Source organism: Silurus aristotelis, assembly GCF_946808225.1.
Source record: "Silurus aristotelis genome assembly, chromosome: 27".
In the NCBI taxonomy this organism is placed as follows: Eukaryota; Metazoa; Chordata; class Actinopteri; order Siluriformes; family Siluridae; genus Silurus; species Silurus aristotelis.
The window spans coordinates 824,373-849,536 of NC_139600.1; the positions used below are offsets into that span (position 1 = coordinate 824,373).

Below are 25,164 nucleotides of genomic sequence, written 5' to 3' on the forward strand. Positions count from 1 at the left end.
CAAATCCCCAGGAAAACTGTAACACACAGAAACAAAGTACAAAGATGCAGGAAAACGCCGGGGTGATTTGATGAGGTTGATATTGATGCTGCTGCAACAGATGATGTATTCAGGTGGTGCATCTGTGATGTGTTGATGTGTTGAAGTTTGTTTTATAAATGACATTCATTATTACTGTATGACATTTCTGTCTGTGATGCAACGTTTTTACTGCTGCATCATTGAGAGCATCCTGATCAACTCCATTGTGGTGGTATGGCAGCTGCACTGTGTGTAAACAGAAAGATCTGCCAAAGGGTTAAAAACTGTTCAACCTCCTTTTATCCAGAAGAATATAAAAGAGAAGCCAGAAGGTTCAGGATCAGCTTTTTTCATCTACCATCACCCTACTGAACTTTACACTACACCTCTATGACACTGATGGGTCACTGATACTTTACTGCCCCAGTTCTGCTCCACTCTGTATCATCTCTGGATAAATATAACTGTATAACTGTGTTTCTGTCTTCCAAAACCAAAGTTAATTATGAATAAAGTGAATAAATTCCACCTAGTGGCCAAATTCAGCAAAAAAAAAAAATTATATTTTGTTCTTGTTCCCTGTTATGTTTTTTTTTTTTTCCCCCTCAGTTGCTTTGGAGCGTTTCTGAGATCAGAAATGAAATTCTTAGAACTTCTTGTTCCTCCTCCACATCATGGAGTCTCTTGTGCTCATCATAAAAGCAAGTTCTTGTTGTTTGGATAAATTTTAATTTTTTTGTAGATGAATTTATTTGATTGTGTACTGGTGTTTACTGTTTCCTACATGATCAGTTGTTTATGTTTTTGTTGATCAAAACATTTTATACTGATTTCACCTGAATAGTTTTAACCCCCAAAACATCTCAGCATCAGTTCATTTCAGAAGTTATTAAACGCAAAATGGTTAAACGAGTTATCAGAATCTGTCAAGCTTTGTTGAATTGATGAATAGATTTAGATGAGCCTCATGGGAGTCAGAATATCATCAGATAAGTCTCTGGTAGTCAAGAATTGTAAGAGGAGTCTCACAGGAGTCAAAATAGAGTCAGAGGAGTCTCAAGGGAGTCAAGGAGTTCTCAAAGGAGCCAGAATAGAGTCAGAGGAGTCTCAGGGAAGTCTAAAGAGTCAAAAAGGAAAGTTAGGGGAGTTTTAGAAATCCTCTGGGAAGCAAAAGAGTCACAGAGGAATCTCAGATTCATAAGAGAGTCAGAGGAGAGTTGGACGTGTCTCAGAGGAGAGTTGGAGGTGTCTAAGTGGAGAGTTGGACGTGTCTCAGAGTACATGTCTCGGAGGAGAGTTGGACGTGTCTGAGAGTAGAGTTGGACGTGTCTTAAGTGGAGAGTTGGACGTGTCTAAGTGGATAGTTGGACATGTCTCAGAGTACATGTCTCGGAGGAGAGTTGGATGTGTCTGAGAGTAGAGTTGGACGTGTCATAAGTGGAGAGTTGGACGTGTCTAAGTGGAGAGTTGGACGTGTCTCAGAGTACATGTCTCGGAGGAGAGTTGGATGTGTCTGAGAGTAGAGTTGGACGTGTCATAAGTGGAGAGTTGGACGTGTCTAAGTGGAGAGTTGGACGTGTCTCAGAGTACATGTCTCGGAGGAGAGTTGGACGTGTCTGAGAGTAGAGTTGGACGTGTCTGAGAGGAGAGTTGGACGTGTCTCAGAGGAGAGTTGGACGTGTCTCAGAGGAGAGTTGGACATGTCTCAGAGTACATGTCTCGGAGGAGAGTTGGACGTGTCTCAGAGTACATGTCTCGGAGGAGAGTCGGACGTGTCTCAGAGGAGAGTCGGACGTGTCTCAGAGGAGAGTCGGACGTGTCTCAGAGGAGAGTTGGACGTGTCTCAGAGGAGAGTACACAGTAAATGAAATGAATGAGTAGAACTGTCAGTAAATCGTTTAATGGAGACACTGAGACATTACTGACCACAGCATTGTGTTGAGGTATTTATAAATGAACCTTCAATCCTATCAGTAATCCACACTGTAATGTGTGTATAATCCACAGGAACTATAAATAATATATATATATATATATATATATATATATAAATAAAAATATCTCAGCAGAGATGAAGGAGCAGCAGCTCCAGCAGTGAAACTAGAGGAGATGAAAGGATTATCAGGCTGATGGAGGACGATGAAGTAAGTGAGAGAAGGAACTCTGAAGAAACCGTTTAATTCTATTTAATAAAACACACAGAAATGTTTCATAATTTCAGCAGGACTGCAATAAAGGAACAAAAACACATCCCTTTCAGTCCAGAGTTCCTCATTATACACTGTTTGTTTTTCATCTTCACTCATCAGTTCATCTGCAGTCACTTCAGAGCTACAAATTACACACATAAAGACCTCAAAGTAACACAAGTAACACAAATACACAACCACGCAACACGCTACACAACAATCATAAACAAACACAACTAAATATCAGTCACCTGACACAGGGGAGAGTGAGAACAGGGTCAGGGGAGTCAGAGAGGAGTCTCAGACGAGTCTGTTAGGGGAGTCAGGAGAGAGTCAGTGGAGTCTGAAGAGTCACAAACGAGAGTTAGGGGTAAAGAAGAGACAGAGGGGAGACAGATGAGTCTCAGGGGAGAGTTAGGGTAGTCACAGAGGAGTCTCTAGGGAGTCAAGAGAGTCTCAGGGGAATCAAAGGGAGTCTTAGGGGAGTCAAAAGAATCAGAAGAGTCTCAGAAGAGGCCATGGAGACTCAGAGGTAAGTTGGAGGAATCAGAAGTGAATCACAGAAGAGAGTCAGATGAGTCTCAGTGGAAACAGAGGAATCACGATTTACTGAATCTCTGCCTCCTGTTCTGGAAAGTACCAAAAGCTTCAGATTGCACTCTCGTAAGTGACCCGAGCATCTGATGGTGACAGAGTACCCTGACTTACAGCTGTAATAAACACACACACACACACACACACACACACACACACACACACACACACACACACACACACACACACAGAGTTATTGATTCATGTTGATACTTTTGATTTTAGAATCACATCAACATCCATTATTTTATCTTTCTGTGTGTGTGTGTGTGTGCATGCGTGTGTGTGTGTGTGTGTGTGTGTCCCACCCCACTCTGGGTTCTTGGGTCTCCTGAGGAGGCGTGGTCCACACAGGCCGATGAGTAGAGCTCCGAGTGGAGCAGTGATGAGGATGGAGAGCACGGCCACGCTCAGCACGTCCATACCAAAGCTCTGAAGATCCTGGTCCTGCTTCACACGCGCCATGTCCAGAGCCGTGGAGCCAATCGCGGCCTGTCGAGCAAAACAATCAGCCAATCAGCATGCGGCTCATTACACTTAAACATGCTAAACGGGTTCCCTGAGGATCTGAGGGACCTGAACTGTGGCTTTGGGCATCCAGGCCAGAGCAATGAAGATCTTCTCTTTAAAGTTAAAGCCAGCGCAGAGCGCCATGAGGAAGGTGAAGAAGATCCTCACACTCAGGGCGATGCTGAGAGCGGCCAGACCCAGGGCTGAGGACATACACACACACACACATTTATTTATAGATGCAGTGTCAATAAATCTGGATCATTTTGTAAAATTTGTACGATTGTGTGTGTGTGTGTGTGTGTGTGTGAGTGACTGACCCACAGTAATGGGTTCTAGAACACTGATGCGGATTTCAGCTCCAATCAGCCCAAACAACAGAGGCTGAAACACGTCCCACACCTTCTCTACAACCTTCTCTACAGGAGCCTGAACACACGGAGGAACAGAGAGAAAAGAGAGGAGAAAAAAGGAAAAGAAAAGAAAAGAAAAGAAAAGAAAATGAAAGGGGAAAAAATAAAAGGAAAAAAAGGAAAGGAGAAGAAAACAGAAGAGGAGAAAAGAAAAGAAACAAAAAGAAAGAAAAGACGACAAGAAACCAATCAATAAAGGCAGGATACGAAAAGACAGTAAAGAAAAGAGAGTGAATAATAGAAGGAAGCAAAAAGCAGCTTTAAATGACAGTAATTCAGAAATTTAAAGTAAAATCCTAAAAAGAACAACAGAATAAGAGAAAGAAGAAGAAGAAAGAGACAGAATGATACTCACACACTCACTGACTGATAGATGATTTATGCGCAGGAGTGAATCGTACCTTGTTCTTGTCCCAGCCGGTTCCGGCGAGGAAGGAGAGGACGAGTGTACAGAGTCCTCCAGAACCGGGGAATCCGGCCACGTTGGACCCGAACACGGCGAACACGGCGAGCCCGAGCAGCAGGAAGGAGCGCTTCAGCACCAGAGCTTTCTACACAACACACACGTTTCTCATCACACGGCACTGTAACGAGGCGTGTGGGTGGAGTGGAGCAGAACCCATACCTGCTCTTTACTGGGAAAGTAACGGAGGAAGAAGCCGAGAGCCACGCCCACTACCACGCCTCCTAAAACCTCTAGAAACCCTCGGAGGATGTTGAACCAGGTGGAGCCTGCAGGGGGTGGCACAGAGACCAGGTTTTACCTGCAGTTGGGGGGACGGAGGACGTACAGCGTGAGGGGCAGTTACCAGTGGCAAAGGCGATCCCGAGGCAGGTGGTGAAGCCTGTGATGGCGAGAACGTCGTCGAAGCTGCCGGCAGCCATTAACAGCGTGGGGATGCCCTGCTCCGCCCCGTAACCCTCCTTCTGCAGCAGCAGCATAGAGGGGACCACCACGGCGGGGGACACGGCGCCCAGGACGAACCTGAATACCACCAAACACCACCAAACACCAACAAACACACACTCAGTCTCATCGCTCAGGTACAGTTTACTGCTCAAATCCCATCATTACTTAAATACATGACAACTGATTATAACTACTGTGTGTGTGTGTGTGTGTGTGTGTGTGTGTGTGTGTGTGTGTGTGTGTGTGTGTGTGATACGATTAATAACTGTAGCCAGACCCCAGTATGAAGCCCCAGATCCAGGGAAGCCCCATGAGGAAGTGAGACAGCAGAGCCACGGTGGAGGTCTCGATCAGACACGGACCCACGGCCACGCGAACACACACAGCCTTCAGCTTCTTCAGCGCCTGAAATCAACACACTCCATTTAACTCTTAAACTCTACAGTTAATCCTTAAAGCTGTGATGAATCTAATAATCTGTAATATAGCTCTGAATGTACAGTTGTGGGCGGGGCTTGGTAATGATTGACGTACCGAGGCGTCCAATCCCAGACCGGCTCGGGTCAGAATGACGGCCAGGGCGATGTTTCTGAGGGAAGCGGACCATCTGAAGTCGATGTGCACGGCCTCCGTCACCACAGGGATGTTTCTGAGGAGGACCCCCGCTACCAACATACCTGAACACACACACACACACACACACACACACACACACACACACACACACACACACACACACACACACACACACACACACACACACACACACACACAGTTGGTTGGAGAAACTGCACTGTGAATAAAGAGACACTTTATTCTTTCTGACAGGTGAAAATATTATCTTTAAAGCCGAGAAAAGAAAAGATGGAAAGACAAACTATTAAATAAACAGATAGATAGATAGATAGATAGATAGATAGATAGATAGATAGATAGATAGATAGATAGATAGATAGATAGAGATAGAGAGAGAGAGAGAGAGAGAGAGAGAGAGAGAGAGAGAGAAAGAATGAGAGATAGAGAGATACCCAGGAGAGGAGGGAGGGGTGGGAGGCGGGGCAGACGGACGAGCCCCACCAGCTTTCCTCCACTCAGTGCACAGATAAAGATGGAGATGATGCCGAACAGGTTTCCTCCAGGGAGACACTCGTCCTGCGTGATGGACCAAACTACTCCAAATAACACCGCAGCCATGGATACTGGACACACACACACACACACACACACACACACACACACACACACACACACACACACACACACACACACACACACACTTTACTATATAACTGATTTGGCTATGCAATGTGTGATGTCAGGAAATGAACAACCACGAAATGGTCTGATATGCAAATAATAAAGAGGGCGTGCTCTATATTTGCATATTGATGAATATTCACATGAATGTTAAGAAGTATAATGAAATAGAGACATTCTCTGAAAGTAATAAGTAAAATTACATTAGGCCTTTTATTTATTATTTATGTAGTGAAGTCTGATGAGATGTTCAGGGTCCTGAGGTTGCGTCTCCTCCTGGATTTGTGTATCTGAAGTTGCGTCCCTTCACGCCTCACCTTTGGTGATGAACGTTGCCAGCAGGCCACGGGGGGGACACGGGCACCGTCTCCTCACCCACCCGCAGCATCCGCGCTTCGGCTCCGTGTTGGTGGCGGCGTCCATCGAGTGTACGGCTCTCTGCAGCTCCGTCTCCTCCTCCGTCTCCGTGTCCTTCATGTCCGTTCTCAACAACGTCTGATTACCACAACACTGAGAAAACATGGACACAAACCTAATCTTGAAAACAGGAAGAAAAGAACAGTGTGTGTGTGTGTGTGTGTGTGTGTGATTAGAAGTTGTCCTGTGTTGACTCACCCGTATCAGGATATCAGAATAAAGAGCATATCAGTGGCGTTTCTGTTTGTTCTGCAGGGTTTGTCTCTCACACACTCTCACACACACTCTCACACACACTCTCACACACACTCTCACACACACTCTCACACACACTCTCACACACACTCTCACACACACTCTCACACACACACACCTAAACACTACTCATATACCAAGAGTGTGTAAATCTGTGCTGAATATTATAAACTGTACACACACACCTGTACCTCAGCATGGTTTCCTACCGCGAGACCCTCGTCTTCCTCCTGGGACGCCCCGGGTCGAGACACGGCGAGATCCATAACGCTCTGAGATCACTTCATCTCACCCTCCAGGTCCCGCCCACTATCTGGGTGGAGCTACAGGCAGCCTATCGTCACACAGCAGGGGGGCGGAAGGAATACATTCAGGTGTTTATATAAAGGTGTGTGATCTGACACTGAAGTAGTGATGGGAAGATCGGATCATTTCAGTGACTCGAATCTTTTTTTGAGTCGCTTCGTTCTTCTGATCTCCAACACGTCTACATAAACCAACTTTGACTATAGTTTCAATCATTTTGCGATGTTTTGCTCGTACGCATCCAGAGGAAAACGAATGAATCGCACTTCGAGACGACTTGTTCGACTTGTTCTTCTGAGTCACATTAATGACTGGTTCGAAATGAACAAATCACTCTTTGATTTGACTCGATCTTCTGATTCATATTAAAGAATCGTTCAAAATTAACCACCCATCACTAGAGGGGAGTGCAAAGGAGCCTGTTTCTATGGAAACGAGCAGCCAATCAAGAAAGGAGACGTTTATGTAAGGGAAGGAGTCTCCAGTGTCAGGCTCAGGAGAAGGAAATCCTGGTCAAAGGAGCTTAAAGTGAACCGTCAATCTGATTTGGATCAGACCACACACACTACTGATCTCACCATATGGCATGTAACACTAAAACATTACCCTACAGACATATTTACTATCAAATATACCTTTAAAAATGGCGTAAAAAGATATACAAAAAGCGTAATAACCCATAAAGAACACCGCTGTCCAGTGTCCATTATCAGTGCACTTTAATAATAAACACGAGGTTATTTTGAGACTCAGCCCACTGCAATAAGGTTAATAATAAATATTTATCGCTTTATAAACGAGAAAACCGTGATTTTTGTCGATACAATCTTTATAATACACGGGTTATAAAACAAAAAACAATATGGTGAATAAAACCGCACCAATCACATCATTTCCGGTTTAGTCATCCAGCGTTAAATTTCAAATAATTCGGTTGCTATTGTTCACTCACTTCATAACGTCTTTCTGTATCCTGTCATGAGGGACGCCGAAGAAAAGCCGCTTTATAGCACACAGCCGAAATCTCAGGCTCGATCCCAAACACTCCCTCCACCCCTCTCTGAGTGCCCTGCCTAGGGTGCACCCTACTTAGGGTGCACTACTTAGTGTACTACAATAAGAATGGGGATTAAACCCATCACAAAACCGCAGCGTGGTGGCCGACTACAAATAACAAGGAGTTTAATAACGGCGGGATTAATATCAATTAATGGTGGAACTCCGTGTTTTTTGCAGTCGGCCACCATTTTATTATTAATCAGGGCAAAAATGGGAAATAAATAAAACTGAAAAAGTTATAATTAATGACAAAACAAAACATGACGGAATTAGATGGGAGTTTATTATTATTTTTTATTAGAATCTTACATTCTGATAACGTTTAGTGTGAGAATGCATAATTATTGGCAATTTTTTAATAAACCAAAGAACAGAAATCAACAAAAAAATCTCAATAAAAATATTAATTCATGAATCGATTAATTAATTAATTATTACTTTCTTCTGACTTTTATTTTATTAATCAGTAAATCAAACTCTGAAACATCCAACATGCCGAGTTTCAAATCATGAAATGGCATGAAATATTTTCGACACTTTATTTATTTATGTTTTCCTTCCATGATGCGATTCACAGTACGTGTCCTTCACATGGGTGAAATAATCACAGACTCCATCCTCCGTCGATGACGTGTTCGGTTCCGGTCACGAACCCCGACTGCAAGAACACAAACATTTTAATGCATGTAATCGATTCTAAAATAATAACCCCCCCAGAGAGGTGCCAATATTTTTGAGCAGGCAGGTGGTGATGTGACAGAAATCTAAAGTAAAACGCAGGGTAGAAAAGCAGATGATGAGGAAACTCTGACCTCATCAGAGGCGAGATAAACGCACAGGTGAGCAACTTCCTCCGCGGTGCACATCCGACCGATCCTCTGCCTCGCCATGAAGTCCTTAAACGCCTCAGATACAAACACACAGGAAGAGCTTATGTGTGTGTGTGTGTGTGTGTGTGTGTGTGTGTGTGTGTGTGTGTAAACATGCAGAACCAGACTACTCTATATTTCTATCACATTTGATTCTGGATTCTTTCATTAAAACTCTGGTTCCACAGCTGTGTTGAGAAGTTTCTTCATTTCATACACTATTGTGTCATGGACTTCTACACATAAATACATGTTTGCGGAGATGATGAGGAGCTCCTGGTTCAGTACCTGCTCAGGATCAGGTCTGGCCTGGATTCGCTCTCGGAGTGACGGAGTGTCTACGGTTCCTGTACAGAGAGAAAACATGGTACATTACATTTCCTCTTTAACTAAAAATCTCTTCCAGCTCCACTGAGATCTGCTTTACATGAGGTTGGAAGATGTGGAAGTTTTCCTGCTATGGAGCACTGAAGCCTATTGAACTTTAAATAAGTGTGAACCAGACTGCACCCCAGGCCTCATCACTTCCTCACTTTACTCACACCCTGGTGGATGAAAGATTCTCATACAACATCTAAAGGAACATCATCTCAGAAGAGTGGAGCTCATTATAGGAGGAAATGGAGAATAAATGTGGAAGTTAAAAAAGAAGCTCATAGCAATCTTATGGTCAGGTGTCCACATACCTTTGGCCATATAGCACACATAGTGCACATATAGTGTGTGTGTGTGTGTGTGTGTGTGTGTGTGTGTGTGTGTGTGTGTGTGTGTGTATATGTGTGTGTGTGTGTGTGTATATGTGTTAGTTACCAGGACAGATGCAGTTACAGCGAATCCCCTGCTGGAGGAAATCTGCAGCTACAGACTTGGTGAGACCGATCACTGCTGCTTTCGACGTGCTGTACACACACCTGTTCACTACACCTGCACACACACACACACACACACACACACACACACACACACACACACACACACACGATTATATACATATATGCACGCACACACAAGGTGGTATCAAAATGTTTGGAGACTCGTTTTGTAACATGCCAACAGATGGCAGCACAAGGCTGCATGCGCAGTCACAGGGAGCACCGAAGACACTGTCCTGGAGCTGTGCAGCTCGTGCTGTTCTGACCAAGTGCGCCCCCTGTCACCGAGCTCCTCCTCACACGTGAAACAACACGTCCGCACCCACACCTACTCGCCAGACTTCCCTCTGTGGACTTCCCTCTTCCTGAAGATGAAGGTCTGGCTTGCCGTCGCAGAGATCCGGTGTGAACTGCAGAAGGAGCTCGACAACCTTCTAAAAGACGTTCCAGAAGAACGCCGGGAGGTCGTATTGTTCTGCAAGGGAACTGTTTTGAAGGTGACAGTGTGGAGACGTAGATAAATAAAGAACTTTCTCCTGAACAGAGCGAGTCTCCAAACGTTTCTGATACCACCTCATATATTTATATAAAATAAACCATGAGTAATGAACATAAGAATAAAAGTATCTTCATGCCTTTCATGCTCGAGGCCACAGACGACATGTTAATGATGTTCCCCGACTTGTGAGCCAACATCTGCATACACAAACACACAGAACGTACAAGAACATTGAGGAGCCGGTCTTTAAAATACTGACGCTGCTCAGCTCCTGAACAACCTCCGTCATGACCATCGTCTCCTGGAAGTCATGTAATATGTAATGAGCTCCAGGTCCATCAGAGGATCAGAGCTGAGGAACTGAACTATTGGAGTATCAGGAGAGCAGACGGAGATGTACGTCAGCTTGTTCGTGTGTAGAATGACTGACCTTGGGCAGGAAGGATCTGATCATCAGGTACATGCTGCGCACGTTCAGGTTCATGGTGAAGTCCCAGTCCGACTCTCCACAATCCAGGATCGTACCATGATGAACAAACCTGAGGGGAGGAAAAATAAACAAGAAATAAAAGATAATTAATTCACACAGGTGTGGAGAGAAATGACAACTAAAACTAATACTACTAATAATAATAATAATAGTAGTAATTGTAGAATTAATAATAATATTAATAATAATAATAATAATTCCTCACACTACACACAGTGTGTTTTGGGATTTTCTGTGTGATTGCAGTGTTTTAGAGGATTTATATGAAGTACACAAGAGAAGTTGAAGTGAAAATCGTTACCCTGCGACGTTAAACAGAACGTCCACTCGCTCCAACTCTTTAGCCAGAGCCTCCACTTCCTCCTTCTTAGTCACATCGAGCACTCTGGTCCTGATTCCTGGATAAAATACAATAATCACAATCAGTACATTAGAATCAATAGAATCACAATTCACATTTATTTTACAAATTACTGATAACATTCAATCAATAACTCATTATTTATCTTATATGTTCCTCTGGATTTTGTGTAGACTGGTGGAGATTCATTCAGACACACAGGTGTTCTAAGGGTTTGGAGATCTATAGCAGGAGATCTTCCCCTCCATCCCATGGAAAGCGGATCTTCATGGAGCCGGCTTTGTGCACGTGGTTTCATGATGGAACAGGTTTTGGGTCTCCTAGTTCAAGGCATTCAATGAGGTCCGATACAACTGTGTGTGTCCGAGTTTGTGGGAAGTTTGAGGAAGAACCACATATGGCTGGGTGGGTAGATGGGTGTCCCAATACTTTTGATCACACAGTGATATGTAGTATTTCTTTCTTTTCTTTTTTCTTTTCTTTTACGTTTCTAGTGACTGATGAGTTTTTTAATAATTACATATAAACTATTTTGTTTACTTTATTAATGCATAAACATCAACATTACATTACAATAACATTTTACAAATTATTACTATTTTTACATTAATATTTATTTATTTTAAAACTTTACTAAACAACATTTTAGTAATAAAACATTATGAAAAAAACACTTTCTTTATGAATGTAAATAATAACTTCAGACAATTAGAACTTAATAAATGATAAATGTATCGTTAGAATTACATAAAAAAATGTAATTTATACTCATAAATCAAATTAATTATACAATATCTTTATTTATATTTTACTTTTATTTATTTTATTTATTTATTGCAAATAAATTATTATAAATATCCTGAAAATGCATCTATAATTCAAATGTAAACTTTAATCACTAGAATATATATTTAATAAAATGAGATGACAGATGTTCTGGCTGCTGTGTGCCACCAGGTGGCGTCGTTTCCTTACCTGGAGTTCCATCCAGCTCCTTCAGTTTCTCCGCGTTGACGTCTGTAGCGATGACCTGAGCTCCTTCTTTAGCAAACGCCTATAAACAAACAAATAGTGAGATTTAACATATTCATAGGGTCAAATGTTTGTGGACACCTGACTGTAAGAAGAGCGGGATTCTTCTTGAACAGATGGGAAGCCCCATGTCCCAATACTTTTGGCCGCAACATTCAGGCAAAACAAAAACGGGAAGTAAAAAAAAAATTTTCTTTTTTAAAAAAGGTTTCTGGGTTGACGTTGTAGATGAAAATCTAATCTGGTGTGTGTGTGTGTGTGTGTGTGTGTGTGTGTGTGTGTGTGTTTTTCCTCCTCAGGCTACAGCAGTGTTGCTCTGCTACTTCTGCTTATTTGCTTGGACCCCTAACACTCACTGATGAAGAGTTAAATACACACCAGAGCAGCAGCTCGGCCGATTCCCTGCGCAGCCGCAGACAACACGATCACTTTTCCATCCAGTCGGCCCATGGTTTACTCACACACACACACACTCCTGCAGAATGAACAGATCAGAAGACAGTGAATGATGGTATGATAAAGTACAGAGTTCCTGCAGGAACTGAAACTCTCACACTTATTACACTAATAAAAGTCTGTAAGAGAATCTGATCCATAACTCAGCAGAAGAAACCTCTCTCTCTCTCTCTCTCTCTCTCTCTCTCTCTCTCTCTCTCTCTCTCTCTCTCTTCCCCCCCCCCCCCCACTGTCTCCCACTGTCTCCCACTGTCTCCCTCTCACTATCTACCACTGTCTCACTCTTACACTCTCACTATCTCCCACTCTCTCACTATCTCTCACTCTCTCACTCTATCTCACACCCTCTCACTCTCACTATCTCCCACTGTCTCACTCTCACACACTCTCACTCTGATACTCTCTTACTCTAACCATCTCCCACTGTCTCACTCTCACACTCTCTCTCTCTCACTATCTCCCACTGTCTCACTCTCACACACTCTCACTCTGATACTCTCTTACTCTAACCATCTCCCACTGTCTCACTCTCACACTCTCTCTCTCACTCTCACTATCTCCCACTGTCTCACTCTCACACACTCTCTCACTCTCACTCTCATACTCTCTTACTCTAACCATCTCCCACTGTCTCACTCTCACTATCTCTCACTCTCACTATCTCCCACTCTCTCACTCTCACTATCTCCCACTGTCTCACTCTCACACATTCTCCCACTCTCACTATCTCACACTCTCTCACACCAGAAATGAGATCATTAAACATCTGGTAAAAATATCCAGTCTGAAAATACATAAATATTATGATTAACACACATGATGTTATGAGTATATAATGTTACATCTGAAAACACATGAGGAACAGTTCTGTAAATAAATAATACACTCACATAGTAAAAATACAAGAAAAATAAAACATTTTTAATAATTAATTTATAAAGATATTTAGCACTGATCAAAGGTCAGTAACTGGAGCACGAGAGAGAAAATTACAAAACAATAAAGAATTATTTATTTTTTTAAAGAAGATAATAAATACGTTATATATATATATATATATATATATTAGATTTATTTCTTTATTTTTCACACTAATATTTTTTCTTGTTTAAAAAAAGAAACAAAAATCGCAAAATAAATAAATAGAATTACAAAAATCTTCAAAATATAAATATCAATTATATTATATTATATATATAAACACAAAACAACCAGAATATTATTATAAAGATATCAAACACACAAAAACGCCTGAAATGATCAATATGATAAATATTTAATAATATAATAATTTAATGACACTCAGAATCACATCAGAAACCGGAAGTTCACTCTGATGGGCTCTGTTTTTTAATGAACATGAGGTCACGTGACCGAAGGAGCAAAAGTCCATTTGGACGGACGGACGGACGGACACACACACACACACACACACACACACACACACACATATATATATATATATATATATATATATATATATATATATACACAAACACACACACGCACACACATATATATATATATATACACACACAAACACACACACACACACACATATATATACACACACACACACACACACACACACACACACACACACACACACACACACACACAGTTCACAAGTTAAACCACAAGACATTACAGACACTTTATATAAGATTTCCTCACTCTCTATACTAATATTTATATTGTATAGAGAAGAACCTGTAAATCTGGGTTTCCGCTGAGTGGATCTGCGGACAGAAGGTCAGAAAGTGCAGAGAAGTTCCTCAGAAACTCCAATTCCCCCTGTCCCTCACTCACCTGGAGAAACAGGAACACTGCACATCTCGCGAGAACACACGGCGGAGATCAACCCGGAAGTGTGTCAAAATAAAAGTTTACTTTACAAACTATTAGTACTGTATTCCCCTCTTCTTCTTCTTCTTCTTCTTCTTCTTCTTCTTCTTCTTCTTCTTCTTCTTCTTCTTCTTCTTTTTCTTCTTCTTCTTCTTCTTCTTCTTCTTCTTCTTCTTCTTCTGCTTCCTCATCTTCTTCTTCCTGTTCTCCTTTTTCTGCTTTCTCCTTCTCCTTCTTCTTCTTCTTATTCCTTTTCTTATTCCTTTTTTGTTTCTTACAGATCTTCCATATCTGACACATTTCTGATTGTTCTGTACATCGTTTCATTTTTATTTTTAAAATGTTTGAATTTTATTTGCTTCAATTTAATTTAATATTTTTTTTTATTTAATTCCTCCCACTTTTATTTATTATTTTTTTCTTTACAAACACAAAATGTACACCTGCAACGATAGATAGATAGATAGATAGATAGATAGATAGATAGATAGATAGATAGATAGATAGATAGATAGATGAACAGATGTGTACTGTAGTGAATGTACAGGTTGTTGTTGTTATTCTGCAGTAATGACTGTAAATGCTTTAATAAATGAGGAGTGTGTGAACAGGACATTCGTCTCTTTGTCTGCTCTCCTCTCGTCTCCTCTCGTCTCCTCGTCTCTCTCTCGCGTTCGAGTGTCCTTCTGTTTCCTGCTCTGTATTCGAGACCGAGCGACGAGCGGTAAATTCATGCATCATAAATAAATAATAATCACTGTGTGTTCTGAGCTCGAGGCACAAACAGCAGCAGTGTATTAATATCACACGCTCACTCCGGAGTCTACAATTATAATTAACCTCAATTACAATAAAAACAACAACGCTTTTCACTAAAGGGGAGAAAAACACTGATTTAATATCACACAGGAAAGGAAGTCACATTATCATAAAAAATGTAAATATAAAATACATGGTGTAACCTCCTGGCAGAGGCAAAGAGCCATTTCATAGTGCTGAAAAGTACTTGTCCAGCAGGGGGCACCATGAGTTCTACTCAAAAACCTGAGATTAAATGGATCATTAAAGCTAATTGCTATGAAGGCTATTAGGTTGGATGTACATATAAATATTTAATTCAGTTAAAAACGATTTAATGACGACATTTATATTTAAAATTACTTTAATAAATAATAAAAACGTTGTATTTGACATGGTAGAGAGAATAATGCAGATTGCATCATGAAATGCAATACATTGCTGACTAAGCAGAATTCCTTTATTTACCTGCTGTATCGTATTTGATGCACATATTTTACTTTAACATTCTTCAAAAAAATAGAAATTAAGTATAAGTTGCTTTTAATAAGTACATATTCATAACAGCATTACATTTTTACCACAACATTTTAAAAATCTGTGAAGACGTTCCCTGACTCCTCACAGACTAGCAAGGGATCCGTATTGGAAAACTGAGCGACTGCAGAGGAGAGATAAATCCAGTAGGGGGCAGAAGACAAGCCTCAGGTTTTTGAGGAAAGTGTTAATGCGGGTGGTGCAGAGGTCTGAAAAACCCATGTATCAGACATGATCAATTAGTGTTATAGGGTTAAATCCAATTATTTGATAAAGAACCCTGTAGATAACAATATAATTATAACAGATAATCAATTACAAAGTTTTACTCCAATTCAAGAGAAGGACATTTATTTCCTCATCAAAATCATCGACTTGTGTTCTCGATCTCTCGCCTACAAGTTTCTTCAAACAGATCATTCTAAATAATTCTACCCGAATCTTTTAAACTGGCTGTTATCAACCTCTTAATTAAGAAACCTGACCTTCCTCTTTATCTCCAAGATCCTTCTTCCTCAGTTCTGCTCACATCTACTCAGGAATAACATTTATAGAGGAGGATTTTGGCTTCATCTCAGCACAGACAGCGCTGGTTAAAGTGGTAAATGACCTGCCCGTATTCTCCAGACATCCCAGACTGTGAGGAAGCTGGGGTCAGAGCACAGGGTCAGCCATGACACAACGTCTCTATAATGGAGTGGGTTAAGGGCCTCGCTCAAGGGCCCACCAGTGGTAGATCTAGAGCTTTAACCGAACAGGAATAAGAACAGAAATAATTGAACATGAGATTTCATTCTAAAATGGGATTTTTTGCCCTCGGTGTGAGGGCAGAGTTCTGCTCGGAGTTCGGTCGGATTTTCTATTACGCCTGTAGAAAAACCTTTAATGGCTTATTGATTAAACGAACGAGGAAAGGAAACGAGGGGTGGGTTTCAGTCCTCTTTCTCTTCATGAGCCATGTTTGGAGAAGTTAATTTCTTCGCTTTAAGGCCCATTACCGGATTCATTTGTCACACGGTCTGGGTTCCTACAGGGGGGATTTGATTTGGAGGAAAAAATGACCTCGCTGTTGTACCTCTATTCAGCAGGACGCGTCTAAATGAAGCTTCTGGAAGAACGCCTGAAATCTCTTCCTATCTCCTGTATAGTGCACTGTATCACGTGTCGTCATATTGCAGCGATGCCTTGAGTAAATTCATTCCCTACGTTCGTTCACTCGTTTCTGTGATGAGAATTTCATCCGCGTCCCAATTTGTTTATTCCCACTGACATCTTCTCAAATAGCGCACCTGTGCGTGGCAGCTTAGTGGTATTAAGGCATTGGACTTTGGACCTCCAGAGCAGACAGAAACCCACTGTTTCCCATTAATGCGATACTCTTCTGGAGGGGGCGGGGCTTAGTGTTTAAGGCTGATCTAAAAGTTGTGAGTTTAAATCCCAGTCACTCTGGATAAGTGCGTCTGGCGAACAAATGTAAATGTAGTGATTGATTTGGGACACAGCTTTAGGTTTTGAGGAGCAGCAGAATGCAGTTCAAACGAACCCTTTAGAATGACATCAGTCAGAGATCGATAGCACAGCTGTCTGACTTTCTGCCATCATCTGATCCGTGGAAATCAATCGTCATGCGGCTTTACAAAGCCCCGGGGCTGAGGAGGGTGTCAGGCTGGAGATAACGCCGCTGTTTAATGAGCTCTTTATCGCCAGCGATCCAGCAAAGAGCTTCCAGAAGGGCTTTTTTTACGCTCGTTTCGCTTCGGCCGCGATTGAAACGTTTAGCAGTTCGGTAACCCGGAACTGAAACGATAATTCCTCATCGCCGCTGAGGACCCCAGAGCAGACAGTAACCTCCCATTTATACGATACTCTACTGGAGGGGGCGGGGCTTAATCTTTAAGGCTGATCTAAAGGTGGTGAGTATATGAAATATGAAGTGGAATGAACCCTTAGTAGTATCTTCAGATCAACTTTATATATATATCACAGTATTTCAGTAACACAACATGACACATTCTCAACATCATAATTCTCAATCAAACCTTTTTGTATAATCGGATCAAACCCGTTGTACCTTACACATCATTTCCTCATTTCACATCCTTTCACAGTGTTCTTCCCCAGCACCACATGTCCTCATTCATCATTTAGCTTCAGCGAGAAACAAAAGGTCACGTCCGTCCTGGGATTGGGAACGGCACTGGGTTGTCTGATCGTTCTGCCGATAAATATTTAATCAAGAGGTGAATCTGTCTCCAAGACTCTGACAGTAGAGCTTGGAGAACGTGAGCTGGAGGAGCTGTGAGACTGCTGGTGGATTGGAGAACTTGGATAATCATTAATCCAGAAGTTTTAATATGTTACGTTAGTAATTCTGGTCCATTTACACAGGAAATCTTTATAAATCTTTATTATAATGTTGTTAGGGGCTCGACAAGGTCACATGACCATGACATGTAAATAGACTCAAATAGTTACCTGTCATATTCTAAGAACTAAATACCTGGACGCGTTTGTCTTTAACTCACCTTAATCGACACATAAGGTCTGTTCAGAAGGTAATGGGTTTAATTCTCAGCACCACTAAGCTACTAAGCCACCTTGGGCCCTTGAGCAAGGCCCTTAACCGTTGATTGCTCAGATGTATCACGCTCTGGAAAGGGACGTCTGCTAAATGAATTGAATGAATAAAAATTTGCAGGGTCCTGCTACATTTCTAGCTTTTTTGTTGCTTCTTTTCTTGAGTCTTCCCTCTTTTTTCCACCAGATGTCACCATTGTGTCCCTGTGTCCATTGTTTCCACCTGTGTACTGTTACCCTGCAATACCTAGCTGCTTTTATCTATTAAAACTCACCTGAATTGACACATTTCAGAAAGTGGGAGCTCATTGGATCAGATGTTGGACTTCTGATTGGAAGGTCATGGGTTCCTGCCATTGTTGGGCCCTTAAGCAAGGCCCTTAACCCACAATTGCTTTGTAGTGTGTAATTTCCACCTGGAGTTTATTTACTTCACATCATGGCAAAGAGGAAAAATCTGCACTGTGAGGAAAAAACAAATGCAAATGCATCCGTGTTATAAAAAAAAAAAAACATTTTCGTTGCCTGGAAACGACATTGTAATGTGGACGGAACAGAGAGAAAAATCCTCGTTTCCAAACGAAAAAATATTGGTATGGACATGGCGTGTGGTCCGGGTTCTCATGATTGTTCAAATAATCATTTTCGAGTTCGTCTCTAAACTGAGGTTCACACACCTTCCCCTGACCAACCCTGGTTTGACCCCCAACCCACGTCATGTGTTGTTCTTCATTGGACCTGCTATAATCATGGATCGCTGAAGTAAACATGCTCTGATGAAGATCTCTCAGACAAACATAAATACATTTTGATAATCGACGAATCATCAGACAGGTCTCAGAGTGCCTCAAAGAGTCTTGCAGAGATCTTCTGGTCCTTACACACACTCCAGATGCTGCTTTATTGCTTATTGATTCATTTAATCATGTTTACTGCTGTAATAACCACTTAAACCCAACAAAGCGAAGGAACCAATTTCACTCTGACTCACACTTGAACAGACCAGTAGGTGCGAAAGTAATTGAAAGTATCGTGTCTGAAAACATCAGACGGGAGAAAACCCGAGCTGGTGGTCTACTCGGAGGTGTGAGAGTTTGGGATCTGAAGCCTAATGAGCCAGGAGAGTTGAGGAACGTGTGTTTTAAACGCTGTAGGAGTGTGTTTAACGTCGTTCAAGTGTGTGTGTTTTAAAGTGTGTGAACGGTGCACAAGTATTTCCGATGGATTTGTGGTCCTTCTGATACATGAACGTTAGTAACATCAGGTACTGAGGAGGCCTGGGCTTTAATAGGGTTAGCAGAAGGTCTTCCATGCCAAATATCTTTATGGAGAAGGTTTGGGGTTGTTTTGGAGCAGGGAATGTTGGAGACTTATTCTAAGGAGGTTAAATTAAACCAACATGGCAACCATTCCATACTTCAACACCATGCAATTTGTCTGGAACCAACTTCAGCATACGACAAGATGATGAGGCGCACGAAGCGTACGTCCGAGTTCTGTAAGCGTTATTTGGAGAGCAAACAGTCGCATGGAATGTTATCTATCTATGGAATCTAAATCCTATTGAACTGCACTGGGATGAAGAAGAAATCTCCAACTAGTGAAGAACATCTGAAGATTTGTTTGTAGAAAGAAAATATTTCAAGTTTTGCTGCATAGAAACTAAAGGAACATGCAGATGTTTCTCAAAAATCATAAAACTGTGTGTTCAGAGGAACACTGTTGCGGTTTTTCTCATATATGTCAAATTATGAGTTTGACTGGACAAGGTAGACTGAGGTGTGTGTGTGTGTGTGTGTGTGTGTGTGTGTGTGTGTGTGTGCGCGAACTGTATTTGCAGTAATTATAAGTCCTGATGAAATTCATGACATTTACAAAAAAAAAAAAAAAACCTACCGAAACACTAACGATGCTTATTGCCGTCCCCCACACGCAGTTTATTTCCCGTCCGTCTGCACCGGAGTGGTGATTAATTGTAATGGCACCCATCTTTTCTGACATTTCAATGACATTAGCATACCTTCAACTCTCTATAATTCATTCCTGCTTCTGCAAATCATATCTATCCCATGAAATCTTGTGGAATATCTAGTAGAGCTTATTATATAAAAGCAGACTATGACTCTGTGTATGACCAGGTGATTCAGAGCACCGACACTGGAGACTCCATCGTGAGGACGCATTTCTACAAATCACTAATGCACTTGAAGATATCCATAAGCACAATCTCATGTAGAAGTAAAAAACAAAACCGGGAGGAAAATAACGATAGTGTCACTGACCCGTGTTCCGTAGACGCCGAGCCGACTCTAATCATAACCTCACACATCAGAGAACTGAAAGTTCTCAGCTTCCAGAAGCCATCAGGAAGCCAGCGGGAGTCCTACTGCGACCTCCACACCACGATTTGAGAGGAACACGAGGGTGAAGAACACAGGAAATGGACTCTCGGGGAACTGGACTCGGGGAACCTCTGTGTGCTGCAGGAAAATGCAATGTTCCTGCAGCACACAGAGGAAACCAGATCGAGAGCGCGAGCATCAATAGAACAGAAATTCTGTGAAGGATGAAGATGTTCAGGGTGATGATGGAGAGTTTCTCCGTTCCTGGAAATCCTTCATTGCTTTTTTTCCACCCCATGAGTTCGTTCCTGCTTTGTAAAATAATAAATCTGTATATTGTTTTTTATTTGTTAATTTTTTTTCTTTTATTGAAATAAGGATGCTGCTGTAATATTTCATTTTAATTACTTATTTGTGTTTATCCCCAGGAAAAGCTTTAATCATTCATTAGTCTGTAGTGTGTGTGTGTGTGTGTGTGTGTGTGTGTGTGTGTGTGTGTGTGTGTGTGTGTGTGTGTGTGTATCCAGGAGATCTATGTCCAAGAGCATCTCCTCTGAGAGAAATCAAACCAACTCACACACTTTTTCATCCCACAACCTCGGTTCTTCCTGAGACCTGTAGAGGAACATGGGTGAGATGAATGGGTCTGAATAACATTTCAGGGTTCACCTCAATTCTCCACATCCTTGTGGATTTCAGCACCAAAGGAGCACTGGGAGATGATATCACATAATGCTAAGAAGATCAGGATACCATGATCATGTTTAAATATACTGATAACTCACAAAACTGTCAGAATGCTTCACATCAGATCTTTTGGTTCTGAATGAAGTTCAGCAATATGGAATCACACCTGACTTTTATAGCCACATGACGTTCTTCCTCAAACGGCTCCCACAAACTTGAACGAACACGAATGTATAGAATGTCTTTAGCATGAAATTCTGCTTTCACCCGAACCTCGAGACCCAAACCTGGTCCAGGAGGACACAAAGTGCCAGCTTTATCAAGATCTGCTTTCCATGGTTTGGAAAAAATGTGGAAGATCCCCTCCAACTCCCTTTGAAACACTCCCTCCACCCCAGTCCTCCTCATCTTCTCACCATTACCTGACTTTACTAACACACTTGTGGCTGAATGAATCTCCAGGGAATCTCCACAAAATCTAGTGGAACATCTTCCCAGAAGATTGGAGCTCATTATAACAGTAAATGTGAAATGAGATGTTCGAAATAAAGCTAATCTCAATCTTGTGCTCCTCGAGATCATAAACGTTGTCTCTAGAGTGGGTTAATATGTAGAAGAAGAAGAAGACGTCTGAACGAGTCCATTACGTTCTCAGTAAACAAGACCATTAAAGGAAAAAAAAGCGTTTCGGAAAACAGCTTCCTTCATTAATAAACACGACGGAGAAGCAGTGATGTTTGTATTACAAGGCGAGTGAGATAATGAGGGAGAAGGTAATGACGAGTGACAGAGATACACGGGTTCCTGCGTTTCCTCCTGCCGGGGAACCGATTGAAGGAAACACGGAAAAAAAGAGAACAAAATGCAGAAAGGAAACCCAAAGAGAAAACATCAGCTTTCCCTTTGGTGCTCTCATTATCAGTGCGGTGCAAAAGTTTGTGCACTTTATGATCATTTCTTCTGGTTTGGGACCCACGATAAAAACATGGCTGTAAACCTGCAGTCAATCTTCATCAGATGAACTCCATATGATCGCTTCATTCTGTGAATCTGTTGTGATGATGATGATCCTGATAAATCTTTGAGAGCTGCTGCTTAAAAAACAGGATAATGATCATTTAATGCAAATGAACGAGATCAAAGAAACAAATTAGACCAATTACCAAAACCATGGGTGTGACGATACATCTCACAGCTCCATAATAACTCGAGAACTGCAGGGTTTCTCCTCAAGTTTCAGCACAAATCCAGTTAAATATTAACCATTCATTTATTTCTCAATGAACAATACAATCTTCATATTACATAGTAATAATCCTGCAATCTTCTAATACATATTTACATAAACGTCCATTCCTTCTCTCCAACTCAGCAGATTTCAGAGCACCTCCTTGTTGCTGTAGAAACAAGTCATGCGAGTCAAATCAATCACAGTCCAATCCGATGGACTCGGTCATCCATTTCTGTTGTTCTCAAACATTTTAATCTCTTATCAATAATGGAACTCAGAGATCCTGTGAAAAAGTTTCGTTTTATGGGTTTTCTGTATGTTCCTCTTGTTTTTATAGAACAAACTCAGATTTCCTTCAAGCAAACAAATATATAAATGTTTCACTTTATTATCAAACATGCAGCTTTACACTCGTTTCTCCAAACATTCAGCTGAAATACTTTCCTGTGCTTTTTGGAAAAACTCGCCAAAGTTCTTCTTCACTGGAGATCTCCTTTCAATTCCGTTCATCTCAGAGAAGTTCAACAGGATGCAGGTGCAGTGACTGGGCAGCATATAAGATATCACTCCAGACGACTCTAAATAACGCTTTAAATCACATTTAAAGGGCGTGGACGTACGCTTCTGAACATCGTCTTGTAGTAAGATCTTCTGGTGGAGGAGAAAATATCCAATTTGGACTCCACAGAACTTTCTTCCACTCATCCTCTGTTTATTTCATCAGAGTTTTTGACTTTCACTGACTTTGTTGGAACTTTTTACAGCCACAGTAAAAACAAAAAAACATTAACATTATTTTTTTATTATTATCATTTTTACCATATTTAATACGTTTGTACATATTTTGGAAATTGTTTATTTGTTCTTATTAACAATTATTAAGGACTTTTCTTTAAGACTTCTGTACACTGTGTTCATTTCTTTTTATTTTTTTTTTAATTAACATTGAAATTAGAAAAAGGAGAAAAATATCTTTTAATTGTTCCTGAAAAAATTTATTTATTTTGTTTAACAATACAGTTTAATCTAATATCCAAATCTAACATCTAATCTTGCATCCAATTCTTACATCCAAACTAACATCCAATGTAAGATCCAATCCTACGATTCAATTCTAACATCCAAACTAAAATCCAATCTAACATCCAATTTGACTTGAAATAAAAAGGAAATTTTATTGCTGATGTTTTAAAGGACTTCTCTAGAGCTGTTTGCAAAAATAATGAATAATTATCAATAAAATCAAACTATAATCAAAAAGATCAATATATTATATTGAATTTCCAATTTTTTTATGTTAAATTAATTACAATAATTTGCTTTAAATTATATATACATTTTATTAAAATATCAAATGATGTAACATTTGTATTTTATTAAAATCTTGAATGATCATGTGACATTTTGGTCTGCACTGAATGTGAGCTTCACCTCACGCTGTGTGACTTCAAGGTGAGATTTCAGTTAAAGGAAACCCCAGCATGAAGATCCTGAGGCACTCATGATAATGAGCAAAAGCATTTCAGAGGAACGAGGATGTTCAGTGCTCAAGTGCCTTTAGCTCAGCTCAGGAATCAGAAGCTTCCCACCAGGGGCTCTTTACCGAGCCGGGGGATGCAGGACTGACTCACTCGCTTGGACTCGGTCATGAGTGATGAGCTCGAGGGCTTTGGATTTGTTTCCGGTGATTGGAGGTCAGAGTGGAAATTCTTTTAGCTTAATGACTTCATTAGTTCTGCTGCAACCAGTTTCCATTCCTTCATCACTTCATCACTCCAGATGAAAGGCGTTGTGCAGAGGATCCAAAAAAATCACATGATGTTCAGCTGGAGATTCTTCTTCAGAAGCTTCTGTGATCTGATTGAACTTTTTGACCTTTGGGAGAAAAGCAGGATGTTTGGCAGAAACGCAGCACTTAGAGAGCACAGATCCTACTGTGAAGCCTGGTGGTGGAAGCATCACGTGTGAAAACTAACCTGCTTTTTCTCCTCATTATGTTACTTTTATTTCTTTTTCTGTTTTAAATGCATTTGATTCTGTTTTGCCCACAAAATGTTGCTTCTGATTTATTGCTGCTCACAAATTTCTTTGCTAAAAAAAAAACAATAATAATAATTTATCTGTTAATAAATTAGAAAATTCATTATATTATATTAAAATTTTTTACTTAATATATTTGCACATATGCATTGCATTTAAAAATATTCTCTTCTTGTTTATTTATCTATTTATTAGATTTCATTATATTTGTATTTATTTATTTGTTTATTTATTTTTTATTAATTGAGTTAATAATATTTACATTTATTTATTTATTCATTACATTTAATTCTATTTCTATATATTTATATACTTTATTCATATATTTCTAGATGACATTATATTTAATTTAATCTTATTTATTTATTTATTTATTGCACATTTACATGGTGATTTAAATTATTTTATTTTTTTGTTTATTTATTTATTTGTAGATTTATTTAATAATTTAAATATATAATTGATTTATTTTCTATATTTATACATTTAATTTTAATACATTGGATCTTTTATATTAATTTATTTTTGTATTTATTAATTAATTTATGTATATGTTTTCTTTGTTTATTTATTTGTTTGTATGTTTCGCTGTGATTT

At 40.4% G+C, this 25,164-nt stretch overlaps 2 protein-coding genes across 6 annotated transcripts; both read right to left on the reverse strand.

Annotated features, from left to right (window-relative positions):
• Window positions 1-2,183: 2,183 nt before the first annotated feature.
• On the reverse strand, window positions 2,184-8,041 carry LOC310721004 (sodium/hydrogen exchanger 9B2). 5 transcript variants are annotated; one of them, XM_083532186.1, is made up of 14 exons: window positions 7,825-8,041; window positions 6,758-6,900; window positions 6,510-6,583; window positions 6,212-6,404; window positions 5,666-5,836; window positions 5,172-5,314; window positions 4,915-5,042; window positions 4,537-4,712; window positions 4,353-4,459; window positions 4,129-4,278; window positions 3,635-3,743; window positions 3,381-3,517; window positions 3,113-3,296; window positions 2,184-2,920 (listed from the first exon to the last, which is right to left on the reverse strand). In XM_083532186.1, the coding sequence occupies exons 4-14, from the start codon at window positions 6,369-6,371 to the stop codon at window positions 2,859-2,861; spliced, it is 1,527 nt and encodes a 508-aa protein (XP_083388312.1). In that variant the 5' UTR covers window positions 6,372-6,404; window positions 6,510-6,583; window positions 6,758-6,900; window positions 7,825-8,041; the 3' UTR covers window positions 2,184-2,858. The 5 variants fall into 5 exon arrangements, with proteins under 5 accessions (XP_083388312.1, XP_083388314.1, XP_083388313.1 ...); XM_083532188.1 differs by having other exon boundaries at window positions 6,510-6,597; window positions 6,663-6,900; XM_083532187.1 differs by having other exon boundaries at window positions 6,510-6,595; window positions 6,657-6,900.
• A 155-nt stretch (window positions 8,042-8,196) lies between these two features.
• On the reverse strand, window positions 8,197-14,369 carry bdh2 (3-hydroxybutyrate dehydrogenase, type 2). The gene is made up of 10 exons (XM_083532224.1): window positions 14,320-14,369; window positions 12,433-12,529; window positions 11,998-12,076; window positions 10,963-11,059; window positions 10,602-10,710; window positions 10,308-10,368; window positions 9,611-9,724; window positions 9,089-9,147; window positions 8,744-8,836; window positions 8,197-8,589 (listed from the first exon to the last, which is right to left on the reverse strand). Exons 2-10 carry the CDS (start codon window positions 12,502-12,504, stop codon window positions 8,536-8,538), a joined length of 738 nt encoding a protein of 245 aa, XP_083388350.1. The 5' UTR covers window positions 12,505-12,529; window positions 14,320-14,369; the 3' UTR covers window positions 8,197-8,535.
• Window positions 14,370-25,164: the final 10,795 nt, after the last annotated feature.

Excerpts from the sequence above, each read along its gene's own strand:
- bdh2 (XM_083532224.1), bottom strand. The coding sequence starts at position 12,504 with ATGGGCCGACTGGATGGAAAAGTGATCGTGTTGTCTGCGGCTGCGCAG. Across the intron at positions 12,077-12,432 it reads TCGGCCGAGCTGCTGCTCTG|GCGTTTGCTAAAGAAGGAGC; the intron begins GTGTGTATTTAA and ends GTTTGTTTATAG. Across the intron at positions 8,590-8,743 it reads TTTATCTCGCCTCTGATGAG|TCGGGGTTCGTGACCGGAAC; the intron begins GTCAGAGTTTCC and ends GTGTTCTTGCAG.
- LOC310721004 (XM_083532184.1), bottom strand. The coding sequence starts at position 6,832 with ATGGATCTCGCCGTGTCTCGACCCGGGGCGTCCCAGGAGGAAGACGAG. Across the intron at positions 4,460-4,536 it reads CGGGATCGCCTTTGCCACTG|GCTCCACCTGGTTCAACATC; the intron begins GTAACTGCCCCT and ends CACCCCCTGCAG. Across the intron at positions 4,279-4,352 it reads ACTTTCCCAGTAAAGAGCAG|AAAGCTCTGGTGCTGAAGCG; the intron begins GTATGGGTTCTG and ends TGTGTTGTGTAG.